This window comes from Homarus americanus, unplaced genomic scaffold, assembly GCF_018991925.1.
Source record: "Homarus americanus isolate GMGI-L3 unplaced genomic scaffold, GMGI_Hamer_2.0 scaffold32929, whole genome shotgun sequence".
Classification (NCBI taxonomy): Eukaryota; Metazoa; Arthropoda; class Malacostraca; order Decapoda; family Nephropidae; genus Homarus; species Homarus americanus.
The window spans coordinates 23,202,728-23,218,802 of NW_024737097.1; the positions used below are offsets into that span (position 1 = coordinate 23,202,728).

Sequence of the window (16,075 nt, forward strand, 5' to 3'; positions counted from 1 at the left end):
TACAAAACGCAGGTACGCAACCAGTTTCCTCCTGTGCAAACACTGGTGTCGTGATATGAATAAGTCTGGAAGAAACGAGGCACTTAAACAACCACCGTCTTCCTTCTTCCAGCAAAGTGATATATAAAATAATAAAGAGTTTCTTGAGGGAGCGAGCTAACTCAGATTTCCCATAGATATCCAAAACATTTTTTCCGTTTTCTATATTTCAATCAAAACATTTCTTGGTGACAGTTAAGAAAATTGTTTAAATTAAAATACTTTAACATGAATCAATCTTTATATTTTACATAATATTTCCATAATATCCCCCAAAATAATAGCAAATAAGACTATCGTTATGACTTACATAAATAATGATAAAATACAGTTTAGGAGACAAATTTCTTCCATACCTAAGAATTAGTTTCAAAATCCAATTAATATTTATTTATAAATTCATCTATCTACTATATATATATATATATATATATATATATATATATATATATATATATATATATATATATATATATTGTCGTTAACAAATGTTGAGTACAGTCCAGCTATATTATTGGAACTTGTACATTTTGAAAACAACAAAAACCGCGAAACTTTTAGTTGTAGTGATGTTGTGAGGTGAGTTGTGAGGTGTTGTGTGAGGTGAGTTGTGAGGTGTTGTGAGGTGAGTTGGTTGAGAGGTGAGATATTGTTGACTATGTGCGTCAGTTCGCCGTCACAACTCTGGCAGATTGCTCCATGGGTTTACAATTCTTACTCCTAAAATGTTTGCCTTGTACCTTCTTCAGTCTAGAGCTGTGGCGAGCGTCCTCCAGCTCCAGGTGTGAGTAATGCACCCTTGAGATGTTTATAAATTTCAATTAAGTCGCCCTTGCCCTCCTACAGTATACCGTAGTATAAATCTCTGGGTAACAAAACACCGTAGTACAGTCTGGTGGTCCTCCTTTCAATGATCTTGGGGACCAGATGAGGTGACAGTACTTCTAACAGGGAAACGCCTCACTTGTAGAGCGTTAGTCCAGTATTACAATATCTAGGGTCCGACTAATTACCCAAATGTAGCCGCAATGAAGTTAAACAATGGTCCTACATGAATAAATCGGACTGCTAATCACTTCTCGACTGGTATTTGGTGTCACAAAGTCACAAAAAATTGGTAAACTTATTTAATCTGAGTTAATAGATCGAGTGCATGTACCTAACTTAACCTAACCTAACACAACTCAGATGAAAGTAAGTTTTCCAATTTTTTGTGACTTTGTGACACCAAATACTAATCGAGAAGTGATTAGCAGTCCGATTTATTCATGTAGGACCATTGTTTAACTTCATTGCGGCTACATTTTGCTACATTTGGGTACATTTGGGTAATTAGTCGGACCGCAATATCTATTATTTAGTATAAATAATTTTGGATTATCGTTTACTCCCAGGTAGTCACAACCCTTGATGACTGATTGATGAATGGTAAAATTATCGATTATGTCATCCACCTATTTGAAATGAAGGTCAGAATCGTTCAAAACATTAAAAAAAATGGAAAAACATTATTTCAACCTAACCTAACGTCGTAGGATGACTTAAATGATAATACCAAATGTTTAATACTATAATCCTCAATTTAAGCTTTATGGCCATATTTCTGATATTTTATTTACTAAGCTGTGACCATTTTATTTTTACATTGTGTCATTGATTTACCATTTTATTACAGGTGTTGCCAAAGAATGATTGTGTCTTATAAAAGGTGACGAGGAGAAAATAAACTCATTCATCCGTTATTTGTTCCATCACTGATCTGTCTGTACTGTACTGTACCCTGTACTGTACTGTACCCTGTACTATACTGTACTGTACCCTGTACTGTACCCTGTACTGTACTGTACTGTACCCTGTACTATACTGTACCCTGTACTATACTGTACTGTACCCTGTACTGTACTGTACCCTGTACTGTACTGTACCCTGTACTATACTGTACCCTGTACTGTACTGTACCCTGTACTGTACTGTACCCTGTACTATACTGTACCCTGTACTATACTGTACTGTACCTGTATACTGTACTGTACCCTGTACTGTGTACTGTACTGTACTGTACTATACTGCTGTACTGTACTGTACCCTGTACTGTACTGCCTGTACTATACTGTACCCTGTACTGTACTGTACCCTGTACTATACTGTACCCTGTACTATACTGTACCCTGTACTATACTGTGCCCTGTACTGTACTGTACCCTGTACTATACTGTACCCTGTACTGTACTGTACCCTGTACTATACTGTACCCTGTACTATACTGTATACTATACTGTACCCTGTACTGTACTGTACCCTGTACTATACTGTACCCTGTACTATACTGTACCCTGTACTATACTGTGCCCTGTACTGTACTGTACCCTGTACTATACTGTACCCTGTACTGTACCCTGTACTGTACTGTACCCTGTACTGTACTGTACTATACTGTACCCTGTACTATACTGTACCCTGTACTATATACTGTACTGTACTGTATACTGTACCCTGTACTGTACTGTACCCTGTACTATACTGTACCCTGTACTATACTGTACCCTGTACTGTACCCTGTACTATACTGTACCCTGTACTATACTGTACCCTGTACTATACTGTACCCTGTACTGTACCCTGTACTATACTGTACCCTGTACTATACTGTACCCTGTACTATACTGTACCCTGTACTGTACTGTATCTTGTACTGTACCTCTGTTCTGATTGGTTAGCATTTATGATTTTATTATGTGTCATAGGTTATTGAATACTGTACTGTTCATTCACTTGCAAATATGGTATGGTTAGGTTAGGTTTGGTATACAGGTAATTATGTTTAGTTAGCATATATTAGATTGTTTGATTTGGTTAGGTTTGGTTAGACTAATTTAGGTTTGGTTTGGTTTAGTTAGGTATGGTTAGATTAACTTAGGTAATATGTATTTGCAAGTGACCACATTCAGTAATCAAGGAAGCATAATGACGTCACCAGCCATAACCAATTAGAATATTAAAATAGCTATCAGACATAAAGATGAACAAACAAGAACCACTGTCATGGTTTAAAGACATTCTTACTAATATTAATTCCTGATCTTTTTTTCTCATCCTATTGTGACGGGTCTCACTTGACAAACACATGACATCCGACAACTCCAGAATCTTTGTGTTGTACATTTCTCTTGTGATCTTGAAATATTTAATCTGGTCACCCCTGGATCTTGTGTAGCTTTATTAGCTTAGGGAGAATTATTGAGTCATTTTATATTACTATTTCTTCATGCATCAGGCCTCTTCATGTTGATATTAATATAGTTACTCTTCATTGAATATTGTTAATGGCTTCTGCATCTTTTTCAAGGTATAAATGGAGACTTCATGGTGCTACTAGCTATGGCGTGCACTTAGAATGATATATTTAGTCTACTTAACCTAACCTTACTTAAATATACAAAAGTACTAAATCACAAAGAAAATTTTGATAGCACACATTGTAAAATATTGGACATATTGCAGTAACAATGACTTTTTTTTATTTAGTGTAGGGCCTGATCAGACACACACACATGCCATGCTAAACAGTGCAGTAGTGTACAGTACGTACACACATTTTAACTGACCCATCATCTTATATCTCTTACCAATTTTGTCTGTTTTTTTTTTTATTTAAATCTGATTTTTTTTTTATATATATAATCTAATAATAATAATATTTATTCAATACTGTAAGGTTTTCATGCAGATTTACAGGATACCATACAACCTCTGATGGATTTTTGTTACGATGCTTTACCGCCAAAGTTGTATTATTATCTTTACTGTATGATGGCTACTTACTGGAGGTTGGACACTGCAGTATTAACTTAATGAGGCTTGGTTAGGTACAGTATATGATAAATTATTTTGGGAATATCTTTCATGATATTGCAAGCATTTTAAGGTACAGTGAGTTCTGCTATAACGCGTGTTTTGATAACGCGAATTTGCTCTAACGCGATTTATGAATTCGGAACAATATTTGTATAACGCGATCGCTTGTTTGCTATAACGCGATTTTTGCTTACTATTTCTCCAATTTTGTGGTATTAACTGTGAATATGGTAAAGAAGAATATCTCCAAAAAGCATTCTGATGATAGAATTCCCGGTGATTATCGTAAAAGAAAGGATATAACACTTGAAGAGAAGCTTGATGTTATCAACCTCAAAATCACCCTTCTCCCCATCAAGTTACATTCATATTTTTTCAAGGTAAAGTGTTAAATTTACTGTATGATTTCATTATTAGATATGAATGTAACATTTATTTAGACTGTGCTATCCTTTGTGTTAGGCTAACTACTAAAGTTTTTCGATTTCGAGTAATCTGCACCTAACCCTATTTTCTCCATAAGCCCTGTTATTTCTATTACGCGATTTTCTATAACACGATATTTTACAAGAACACAATTATCGCGTTATAGCAGAACTACCTGTACAGTACTTTTGTTCTAAATTATTAATATTTGCAGATTATAAGTGTGAAGCATGGCTAAACAAGAGTTCTTGAAGGCAGTAGAACAATATGACCATGCTGCCTTCCTTACAATCCTCCAACACCATGTAAGTTGTATACCTCGCTCTTTTACTCAGTCATGCACTTAAAACTTCATTGTCATACATTATGGCCATGGTTGAGTTCTAGTCATTAACACTAAAGTTTTGGTGATCAACTACCGTAGGTGTCATCCCACTTGAATAATTCCAGTCTGGGCAATCGGATGTTTTGGCTATGAGATTTTTGCCATCAACTTTCAGATAATTATGGTTGGTTATGTTTGATTAAATTGTATAAAATGAATGGTGGTCTACGTGCATTGAACAACTAATTAACAAACAAATGTGGATGGAAAGATAGACATATAACTGTCAAGTTTGAAAGTAAACACACACACACACACACATCAGTCAGCCCTCAGTGAGACAAGACGTGTCCTACAGGCAATCATGATTGGTAGCCAGGCCAAGCCTGTTTGGCCCTGATCCCCCCCTCCCATTATAGCCCAACTCCTTACCTACCTCACTACACCGGCATTTATCAGCAAAACATTCAAGTGATCAGAGTAATGATTGGACCAATAGTGTATTCCAAGGAAAAACACAAAAACAAGCATGATTCACAGCAGTGTTATACAGGTTGACAATCCTTTATCCGAAATTCCGAAAACCGAAAAGCTCTAAAAACCGAAAGTTTTTTGTGGGGCCTTTTTTTTTTTGTCTTTTTTAACAGGGATTATTAGCCCAGCCAGGCACAGATCACTGACCCACATCGGGGCCTGGGGGGCAAAAATGTAATAGTAATAATAATTATAATAATAATAATTATTCATAGTGAATAAAATTTTTAATAATTATACACCAAAATAAAACAATAATGATTATAATAATAATAATAATAATAATAATAATAATAATAATAATAATAATAATAATAAAATTAATAATAATAATAATAACAATAATACTGTAATAATAAAATAATAATACAGTAAAGAAATACAAGAATGAAAAAAAGATCAAAAGTGAGAAACACGACCTAGACCTATGAATTATTATTATTATTATTATAATTTAGACCCCCAGGCCCCAATGTGGGTCAGTGATCTATGCCCGGGTGGGCTAATACACACAAAAAAAAACAAAAACAAAAACTAACCATTCTGAAAACCGAAAAATTCCAAAAACCGAAATGCCTCTGGCCCCAAGGATTTCGGATAAAGGATTGTTAACCTGTACCAGAATATGGACACCTTGTCAGTCACCTTCAAAGTGCCAGTGACAAGGACCACCGCGGTGTTTACTGTACATATACCGTGAGTACTGTTTCGATGACCTCTTAAGTGCCAGAGACAAGGACTCGCAGTGTTTATGACGAGACAAATATTAACTAGTGTCAGTGACCCTCAAAGTGCCGCCGTTGAGGTTATGCCCGCCGCTGACAAACACTTCTGTTCGTCCACAACAACAGATATCAACAGATGCCCACCAGTGACAAACTCCAGGCGCGCCCTGGATATCCCGGTGGCAGTGTTATTGCACGACTTAAATCATTGAACGTATTCCATGCTTGCAGCTGTAAACAAGGATGTCATAAACAGAAGGCCCATTAGGACCATTACCTCCACTAGAAAACCAGAGAAACCTACTCCTGACAGACTGTACCAATACACAGAAGTTCCCGAATATGGTACGATCTCCCCTCCTTACTGCTCTCCAACTTCACTTCCTTAGCAAATAAATTTGACAAACTGGCAACCACAGTCCAGTCAACTACCGCCAACGTCGCTGCTATATGCGAAGCTTGACAAATTGTTCCTGAAACATGCCACATTGAGGGATATCAACTCTTTCATCACCTTCATTCACATGAACATGGAGGGGGCATTGCCTTCGTCTGTCAAGATGAACTTCGCCCGTCACGCCTGATTGTTTTAGTCCCAGCTGATGTGGAGGCATTGTGGGTACGTGATGTGTCACGTGCCAACCCGCGCCACACTGCTTCTATCATATACTGTGTGGCATACCACCTGCCTCACTCACCCACCAGAGACACTCTTTATCAATCACCTCATTATCACCTCAGAGTTAGGTACCCATGTGCCAAGCTAGTACTATGCAGGGATACAGTGTTGTTCATTTATACTTACAGTAAGTCCTCGCTTAACGTCGGGGTTATGTTTCTGAAAATGCGACGTTATACGAAACAACGTTAAGCAGATAAATTTTCCCCGTAAGAAATAGATAAAATACGGGAGTTACATTCCTGAGCCTCCCTTTGCTCCATGAAATACATTACATTTACAGAAAATCATTGCCATTTCTATAGAAAACAGTGCATGCATATACAACTACTAAATTGGTATTGGTGCTCACCAATAGGTGGAGGTGGTTGAGCGAGTGTGTGGTGGGTACTGAAGCGGTGGAGGTGGATGGCAGGAGGGGAGGAGTATGGCGGGAGCCAGGAGGGTGGCGATTCACTGAGACCCGGCGGGTAGCTCCTCCTCCCTCTCAAAAGGTTTAAAACCTCCATTTTTGTAGCAAGGCTAATGGTCTTATGTTGCTTGTTCACAACACTAGCATCAGTAGCACTTGATGGGCACTTGAAAGCCATTTTGAATGGTTACAGTACAGTATTAAGAGCAAAAACACTTAAACACTCAAGAACACTGTGGAAGCCTAACAAAGACTGGCGGCGCTTGGGGATTCAGTGACGTTCCGCGGCCAGACGAGGGAGGGTGAACCGCTGTAAAAAGTAGTCCATGACGATGCAAAACGACGTTGTACCGAGTCACTGGGACGTTAAACGAATTTTTGGTCTCTAAAGTTTAGTGACACAGTACTGAAACAACGTTAAGCCGACCGACGTTAAGCGAGGACTTACTGTACAATCAATTTTGTGGGTGGACATCAGCTGTTCTGTTGTGTCTGGCAGTGCGGCAGCCAGTGTTTCCAAACAAACCAAGTGACTCATCATCTCCTCACCACTTATTCTCTCCCTCTAGCACCAGCTCCATGATCATCACCACTACCTCTATTATCACCAGAGCAGATTAGCACAATGTCCACTGCACAATATCCCACCCACCTCCCACCTTCCTTCCTCCCTTCCTCCCTCCCACCCACTGCATCTCACTGACACTCTGCCTCTCATTCTACTGTGACTTTCATTGATAATACAATATTGTACAGTACTGTACATTTTTTATTTGTTATTCATTAATTAGTAAAGATATGTTACTAGTATTATATCTTTAGTGTGCATCTTTGGGGTCGTGGGACAAAACTAATTTTTCCCATATGTTGTGTGTTTCGATATGTACTCTTTTGCTTATCATGGTAGTTTTCTGGAACCTAACGTCAACGATTATCAAGGATACATGTACTATATGTTTCCACTACTTTATCAGCTTGTGGTGTAGACTTTTGTAATTTCTATTTTGGTGTTATTTCAGTCATCCAGCAATTTTTAGGATTTTACGTTTTGGAATCAGTAGTTTAGAGAATTCTAAGGCACTTTTCTTCAGTACCATTTCTTCTGTTCATTATTACTTTCAGAGAAAATTGCAATAAATTGTTGGAAATCTTATTTTTTCCAAGTTCTTGTTATTGTTACAATCGTCCAAGTGAGCTCCTGTGTGTTCGCTTATTGGTTACTATGCTCATTACACATGCGCTAGAGTCTTACACATGCCCAGTTGTTCTTTGGACATTGATTGGTTGGTATGATTTTGGATCAACCAATCACAGCTTGGTATACCAGTAGGCTTCCCCCCCACCCCTAGTCAGAGAAAGAGGTGCTAGGCAATGCAACCTGTGGGTGACTAGGAGAAGAATCTCATGACCCTAACTCGGAGTCTTCCCAGTCTAATTAAAGTGAGGTTCAAGGTTAGGTTTTGGATTATTCTGACCTTCATTTCTATCACAAATTACTACTGTATTTGTGATTTTTCCCAACCCAAACCCCATTTTTTACGATTTTCTCTGAAAGTAATCACGAACAGAAGAAATGCTATAGAATAAAGGTGTCTTAGAATTCTCAAACTACTGATTCCAAAACTTAAATTCCCCAAAAATTGCTGGATGACCGAAACGATAATTTTACCTCTATTTTTGTCTAATTATTTTATACTTTTTGTCTCAGGGAAGTAAACGTAGCACTGTTGATCTAGAAGAAATTCTCATTGAGTTAAATCGCAAACAAAAGGAACAAATATGGGTCAGTCTTCATTCTTGGACTGATGTTCAACTTAAAAAATTAGTGGAGGATAATGGACCTGAGGGAGACGTGGTGGAGCCTGACCAGCCTCCTGATGAGCAAAGTAAAGGCCCGCCACAGAATGATGGATCAGTCAGCCAGAGCTGTCAAGATCCACCACAAATTGAAGGATCTGCCAGCCAGGGCCATCAATATCTACCGATTAAGGTAAGTTCAGTTTTATTTTGAGAAAGTTGAAGCTTGTTTATGTTTGGATGATATATAATATTCAAACACCAGTTATTTCAGTAAAATCTCCACTTAACAGACATCAAACTAATGAACAGGTATAGTCCATTATATGAAGGTTTCAAATCTAATGAACCTTGATATAATGGCCTCTATGCTAAAACAACTGATGGAAGAGCTTCTAATGAGTGAAAGTATGGAAGAAATTATAAATGTACAGTCTCTTCCACTTCCAACTGTTACAGTCAGCATTGTCAGTCTACACTCACTGTGCTGTGTGAACCCTGTGAGTGTTAATGACTACAATATATTATTATCATTCATAAAATACAGTGTGTGATCATACATAACCAGTTGTGTCAAGTTTGCAGTCTCTTCCCATCTTTATATACCTGGTACACCTTTGCCAGTCTCAAGCCCGGTGGACATAAAACACCTTAGTTTACCTGCGATTGGTTGTCTACTAAACCTCATACATATTCACTGTGAATAATTGACAAGTTGTTGAGAAACGGCATGTTTATAACCTTTGTTAAACTTGATGCCTAAAACATTAGTTGGACAGTTGTTAAAATCATAGGTAGGGAGATTATTCAATAAAAATTGCCGACCAACACTTCGGCCATAGGGGAGGGTAAGGTTTCAGTGCCATGTGAAGAGGATTGCCCTTTCCAATTTCTTCAATGTTTTAGCAACACGCATACATTTCCAAATACGAATAGTTCCTTTACAAATGCCTTTCTATATGTGTGTATACAACTTATTTTATGGATTTTATATATTCATTATGCAAATTTCAATGTTCCCCCTATAACTGAATGCGTGTGAAAGCCACTCAATAAATATGAGGCATATGAAACCAGAAATGATGATAGAAATAATGTCAATTGTTTTAGGCTTTATCATGAGTGTGGTTTGTGGTGATGGTGTTCTTGATTAAATATAGGTACAGTAATCACTTAATTCACTACTCTTTATCAGGCTTGTTAAGTTTCTTAAACACTAAAGTTCCTTAAGACCACTAAAACTAGTTTTTCTTCACAAAGAGCACTGTAATGGCAGTGCCCAGTGTGTTTGGCCAACATGGATGTTACACACAGCACCTCTGTGGCCAGAAATGAAACCATGGACGAAGCGGCGCCATATTCAAACCGATTTTCTTGATATTTTAAATGTGATAAGACTTTACTTACTGGTTATTGATCACACCAAAATATTTTGGTTGCTTTAGAGTCTTGGATGGTTAAATGCTTGATTTTTTTTACATGATTAGCCCACCAGGGCACAGGTCAATAACCCACATCAGGGCCTGGGGGCAAAATAATATTAATAATAATTAATAAAAAATTAGAAAAATATTAAATAAAGATATAATATAATAATAATAATAAATGACCGTAAGAAAAGAAAAGAAAAAGATTAATAGCGAGAAACGATACATGTATGTTGTGTTGTCAAAGTAAGGTAAACAATTGAGACCCTGAAATTGTGTGTAAATAAGGCAGAAAGTCAGATTAGCAACCTGGGACTTGGTCACAATTTTTGTAATGTCATGTGGCAGCAGGGTCTACCATTAGACAACACATCTGAGGTTATACTGTATTGTTTTCTAAATTAATTGTGTTTGTGACAGCTTCCTGGATATGTTTTTATTGTTCATTACACTATTGCAATGACGATGCTTGTGTAATTAGATTACAATGCATCCATAATTCATTAAGTCATCCCCGTCGTAAATGACACCATATGTAGAGGCCCCAGCCCTTCCACCTCTCACCCATGAAGTAAGTGAGAGTTGCTTGGGTTTCAAGAGGAAGGAAGGAAGGACATGGAGGACTGCTGCATGACCGATGCATGTGTGTGCAACTTGGGAGGGGGGGGGATGTGTTATCACAGTTGGTGACCGATGCATGTGTGTGCAACTTGGGAGGGGGGGGGATGTGTTATCACAGTTGGTGACTGATGCAGTTGGTGACCGATGCATGTGTGTGCAACTTGGGAGGGGGGGGGATGTGTTATCACAGTTGGGTGACCGATGCATGTGTGTGTGCAACTTGGGGAGGGGGGGGATGTGGGCACACAGTTGGTGACCGATGCATGTGTGTGCAACTTGGGAGGGGGGGACAAGCACACAGTTATGACCGATGCATGTGTGTGCAACTTGGGAGGGGGGGGGGGATGTGTTATCACAGTTGGTGACCGATGCATGTGTGTGCAACTTGGGAGGGGGGGGATGTAAGACACAGTTGGTGACCCCGGGATGCATGTGTGTGCAACTTGGGGAGGGGGGGATGTGTTATCACAGTTGGTGACTGATGCATGTGTGCAACTTGGGAGGGGGGGGGGGATGGGAAAGACACAGTTGGTGACTGGCATGTGTGTGCAACTTGGGAGGGGGGGGATGTACATCACAGTTGGTGACCATGCATGTGTGTGCAACTTTGGGAGGGGGGGGGATGTGTTATCACAGTTACAGACCGATGCATGTGTGTGCACCCTGGGAGGGGGGATGTTATCACAGTTGGTGACCCATGCATGTGTGTGCAACTTGGGAGGGGGGGGGATGTTATCACAGTTGGTGACCGGCGATGTGTGTGCAACTTGGGGAGGGGGGGGTTATCACACAGACTGATGGTGTGTGTGCAACTTGGGAGGGGGGATGTGGTTATCATGCCAGTTGGTGACCGATGCATGTGTGTGCACCTGGGGAGGGGGGGGGATGTGCTATCACAGCAGGACCGATGCATGTGTGTGCAACTGGGAGGGGGGGGATGTGTTATCACAGTTGGTGACCGATGGCTGTGTGCAACTTGGGAGGGGGGGGGATGTGTTATCACAGTTGGTGACCGATGCATGTGTGTGCAACTTGGGAGGGGGGGGGATGTGTTATCACAGTTGCATATTATCTTGTCAATTCTGGACAGTAAACATCCGTAAAATGGTTCAGACCTGTAGCTCAACCTGGGAATATCACCCTAATGTGCAGTAAAATATTCTACTCATAATTTGTGTTTTGTCCTATTATTTATAGCCTTGTTTAATGTATTCTGCATGGTGTAACTACACCTAACTCTCTCCCACCCCCTACACTCTGACCCTGAATTACCCCATCACCCACCGGCCCCAGTCATCCTCTGGCCCCCCCTCTCCTGATCAATTGTGAATGCTTCAGATCCATGAATCGATACTCCCAGGGTTCACACCGCACGGAGAGTGTGAATTGACAATGCAGACTAACAGTTGGAAGTTGAAGAGGCTATACTGTACAGTTATGAATAATATTTTGCCCCCTCCCTCTGCCTTCCAAGCTGTAGCAGCATTGACTCCATGTAAGACAAAATAGCACACCCACACCAGGAGATTCATTCATGCTACTTGGTGTCACCACGGGGGCCAACTTTTATTTACGACTGTACATATTAACGAAAGGTTTATGTATTTTATTTTATTAATCGTGTAATATATACTTAACCCCGATAATGTTGGTAGGAACCATCTGAGCCTTATAATGCCAAGCTGATGGAGGGAATCCTGCAGTTTGCCTCCATCTACCTCAACACTTTTAAAGAAGAGGAAATATTTATTCCGGACAAGTTATTGGAATTTGCTGGTGAGTAATTAATGCTTCTTGAAATGTAGAATGTAGATGAACTAACATTTTCCAGAGAGTTGTAAGAGCTTGTTTTATGGGTTTGTGGTCATTGACAAGTGACAAATAAATAAGTAATTACCATTGCAATAAACATAATTGCCAACTAGACATAATCCTGAAAGCTCTGTCCTCTTGTTCAACCTTATTACTGTACAACCCATCTTGTACTGCTCCCCCATTATACTCATGTTTTTAAATTCCACTCTAATGTATATGTATACAGTATGTGTATGTATGTGTATATATATACCGTATTTTTCGGCTTAAAAGACGCACTTTTTATGACAAAAATATACCTCGAAAATTGCCATGCGTCTTCCAGGATGCTAGTCGATGAGTTGTAGCAGAGGTTTTTGAAATCAGCCCCTTACAAAGACTGTTACCTCATTACAGTACTTAAAAATTACAAGTATTCTCTATACAGTACTATAAAACTATTGATTTAACTAATATTGTTGAAATATTGCAAAAAAAAAAAAAAAAAACCCTTGCTGCTGTGTGGTTTGTTTACTAATGGCAGTGGTGCGGCAGCGCCATCTATTGAGGAATTGCTAAAGGTTGTCTGCTGGTCTCAAATGCAGGAATGTTTGTTTCTTTATATGTAGGCTCTCATATTTGGACACCTATTAACAGTAGGCTCTCATATTTGGACACCTATTAACAGTAGGCTCTCATATTTGGACACCTATTTATAGTAGGCTCTCATATTTGGATACCCATTTAGACTGTAAAAACCCCACAAAATTAAAATCTTCCAAATTTAAATACAACTTCGTCATCCAAGTAAAAACACACACACAACAACATTGGCTGTCCTTATGTTTTCAACTTTACCACCACTGGTGGGTAGATATTTTTTTTTAATTCAGAAACATTAATTAAAACATATATGAACAGTAAATAAGTGTTGCTTTCATATTCTTATGTAGAGTAATGACGATATGTTTACACATGTGCTCACTTACATACACGACCTCACTTTTTTTTACCCTTAATTGTTAGCTACCGTATATACTCGTCTATAACCCCCCCTCGTTTATAGGTCGACCCTGAATTTTTGACCAAGAAATAGTTAATTTACGATATTCCTCGTTTATAGTTCGACCCACGTTTTTGAGGGTAATGGAACAACAAAACCTTCACTAAAAACGCTCTACGTCCTATAAACTGAGGCTCGCCGTGCATGAAACACGAGTGCCGAAGGCAAATTGTTTACCATTTATTATTACGACACTTTACACTGAAACGCGGGTAGTTTCAACAAAAATATTGTATATTTCCATTCAAGTATTTATTCAAGTCAATTAGGAGGGAATATTATTGTAATACAACAGTTTTTAACTAAACCATTCGAAAAGCGATTACGGTAACATCTTTTGAGCGAAAGAAAGCGAAAGTCATTGTTTTCGTCACGATTTTATCCCACTTTCCACTGTGATACGTACGTCATTTCAGCAAAAATATTACATTTCCGTGAATGCTTTATATCAAGCACAGTATGAATAGGATACCATTGAAATATAACAATATTTTAACCAAAACTACAGTTGTACCCCACTTAACGCGGTCAATAAAACCCAGAGGGTACTGTGTTAAGTGAAAACCGCGTTAAGTGAACAACAGAACATATGGGATTAATTCCAATAGAAACCAGCCCGACCCCCAAACTCCACTTTTTGACGACACATAACTATGTTGTAGTAAAAATAACATCTTAATTTTATGATGGTACATGCACACAATTAATACTTAAGAGAAATAGAGAAATACAGTCGCCAAGTTAATGTCCATTCAAATAATGGACTCAACTCCCTCCCCCTCTTCTCACACTACACTGCTGGCTCTTCCCTCTCTGAGAAATTTTTGGGGGAAAACCACTAAATTTTAATAAATAATACCTCAAACTAAAGTTAGGATAATACAATTGACATTGCTGGATTCCTTGTAAGACCAGGAATATTTTGAATATAAATGTCATATATTTTGCACAAAAGAGAACATATTTACTCAGAGTAAACATTTTATCTAAAATTTGTATGTCTAATGCAAAATCTATGATGTTTATATTCAAAATGATCATCATATTGTAAGAATTCCAGCAATGTAAATTATATTCTGGCCGGGTAATTTGTATGAATTTTATGAGCTAAAACAGGCAGTCAGGCAGGGTGGCGGGTGGGGCAAATCTAAAAATAGCATCTCGAGCCGGACACTCACCGCGTATATGTGGAAAAAACCCGCGTTAAGTGAAAGTTCAGCTCTGGCGAGGCACCGCGTATACGGTAAAACGCGCTAAGTGAAACCGCGTTAGGCGGGGTAATACTGTATTAAAAAAACGAGTAACTTCTCTTGAACATCGGAAGGTTAGGTAAAATCTTTTGTTTTTGTCATGTATTTTATCCTATTTTACATTAAAATATATCACGTTTCAGCAAAACTACTATTTATTTCCGAGAATATATTCATTCAGGCACAGTTAAGGTAAAATATACATGTGATGTAACAGTTTTTTAACTGAAAACGATTCGAAAAACACGTGTACCGTCTAGCTGATACAATTGGTGGTGTGTGATGCGTCGTTGTAAACAATAGGAGGTTGAAGTAGATTACCGGGTATTATATTAAGTGTGAAATATCGAAAAGGTTTTTATTACCTGTATTTTTTGTAGATCAATGAGAACTGTGATACCGTATATGATATGATAAGTTTGCCTGTGCTAAGAACTTCAACATAGACTACTGAAAGCACATTGTAAGGTAATTTAACCTATTGTAAGTTGGTGAGCTTCATTTGCTGAAGGAACTGCACAACTTTTCATTACTAATTGGTACATATTTTACGTTTCCATTGTTTACTGGCAATAAATGGTAAATATTTTTCATGTCTGAAGCTAAAAGTTGCTCCTCGCCCTTCCCATCATGCACGGGTTCAACCTAACAAAACTATTACGCATGTATAGGACGACCCCCAATTTTTTGCCTAAGAATTTGGTCTTAAAAACTCGAACTATACACGAGTATATACGGTACTTCCATTGTTCCATTTATTAACATTAAATAACATTACTTAAAACAACCATATTAATTTTTCTATATTAATTTTAATACAGCTACAATGGAGGACTTATTTTCTTCAGTTTTATAATTATGTAGAACCAATCAGTCACTGGTTTTGCAAAAAATGAGTTGTTTTTTTACTTTTATTTTGTTTTTAAATAAAGATTTTTTGTTTTATATAGACGTTGATATACATGTTTACATTTGCTTACCTTCTACTGTCGGAAAATATTTCCCATTGTTGCCATACCGACAAAACCAAGAGAAAGAATGTAAACACTACAGCCCCTAAGATGTGGAGGTGACCAGGTGTATAAAATGAGTGCTGTATTAAAGACTTCACCTTCTGGTACAGATTTT

General features: G+C 38.3%; 1 protein-coding gene across 1 annotated transcript; it reads left to right on the forward strand.

Annotated features, from left to right (window-relative positions):
* Positions 1-643: 643 nt before the first annotated feature.
* On the forward strand, positions 644-12,624 carry LOC121873142. The gene is made up of 4 exons (XM_042376459.1): positions 644-664; positions 4,535-4,625; positions 8,704-8,985; positions 12,496-12,624. Exons 2-4 carry the CDS (start codon positions 4,551-4,553, stop codon positions 12,622-12,624), a joined length of 486 nt encoding a protein of 161 aa, XP_042232393.1. The 5' UTR covers positions 644-664; positions 4,535-4,550.
* The last annotated feature ends 3,451 nt before the right edge of the window (positions 12,625-16,075 follow it).

Bases quoted from the DNA above. Each gene is read 5' to 3' on its own strand.
- LOC121873142 (XM_042376459.1), top strand. From the start codon at position 4,551: ATGGCTAAACAAGAGTTCTTGAAGGCAGTAGAACAATATGACCATGCT. The intron at 4,626-8,703 runs GTAAGTTGTATA...TTTTTGTCTCAG, and splicing joins TTACAATCCTCCAACACCAT to GGAAGTAAACGTAGCACTGT. The intron at 8,986-12,495 runs GTAAGTTCAGTT...TAATGTTGGTAG, and splicing joins ATCAATATCTACCGATTAAG to GAACCATCTGAGCCTTATAA.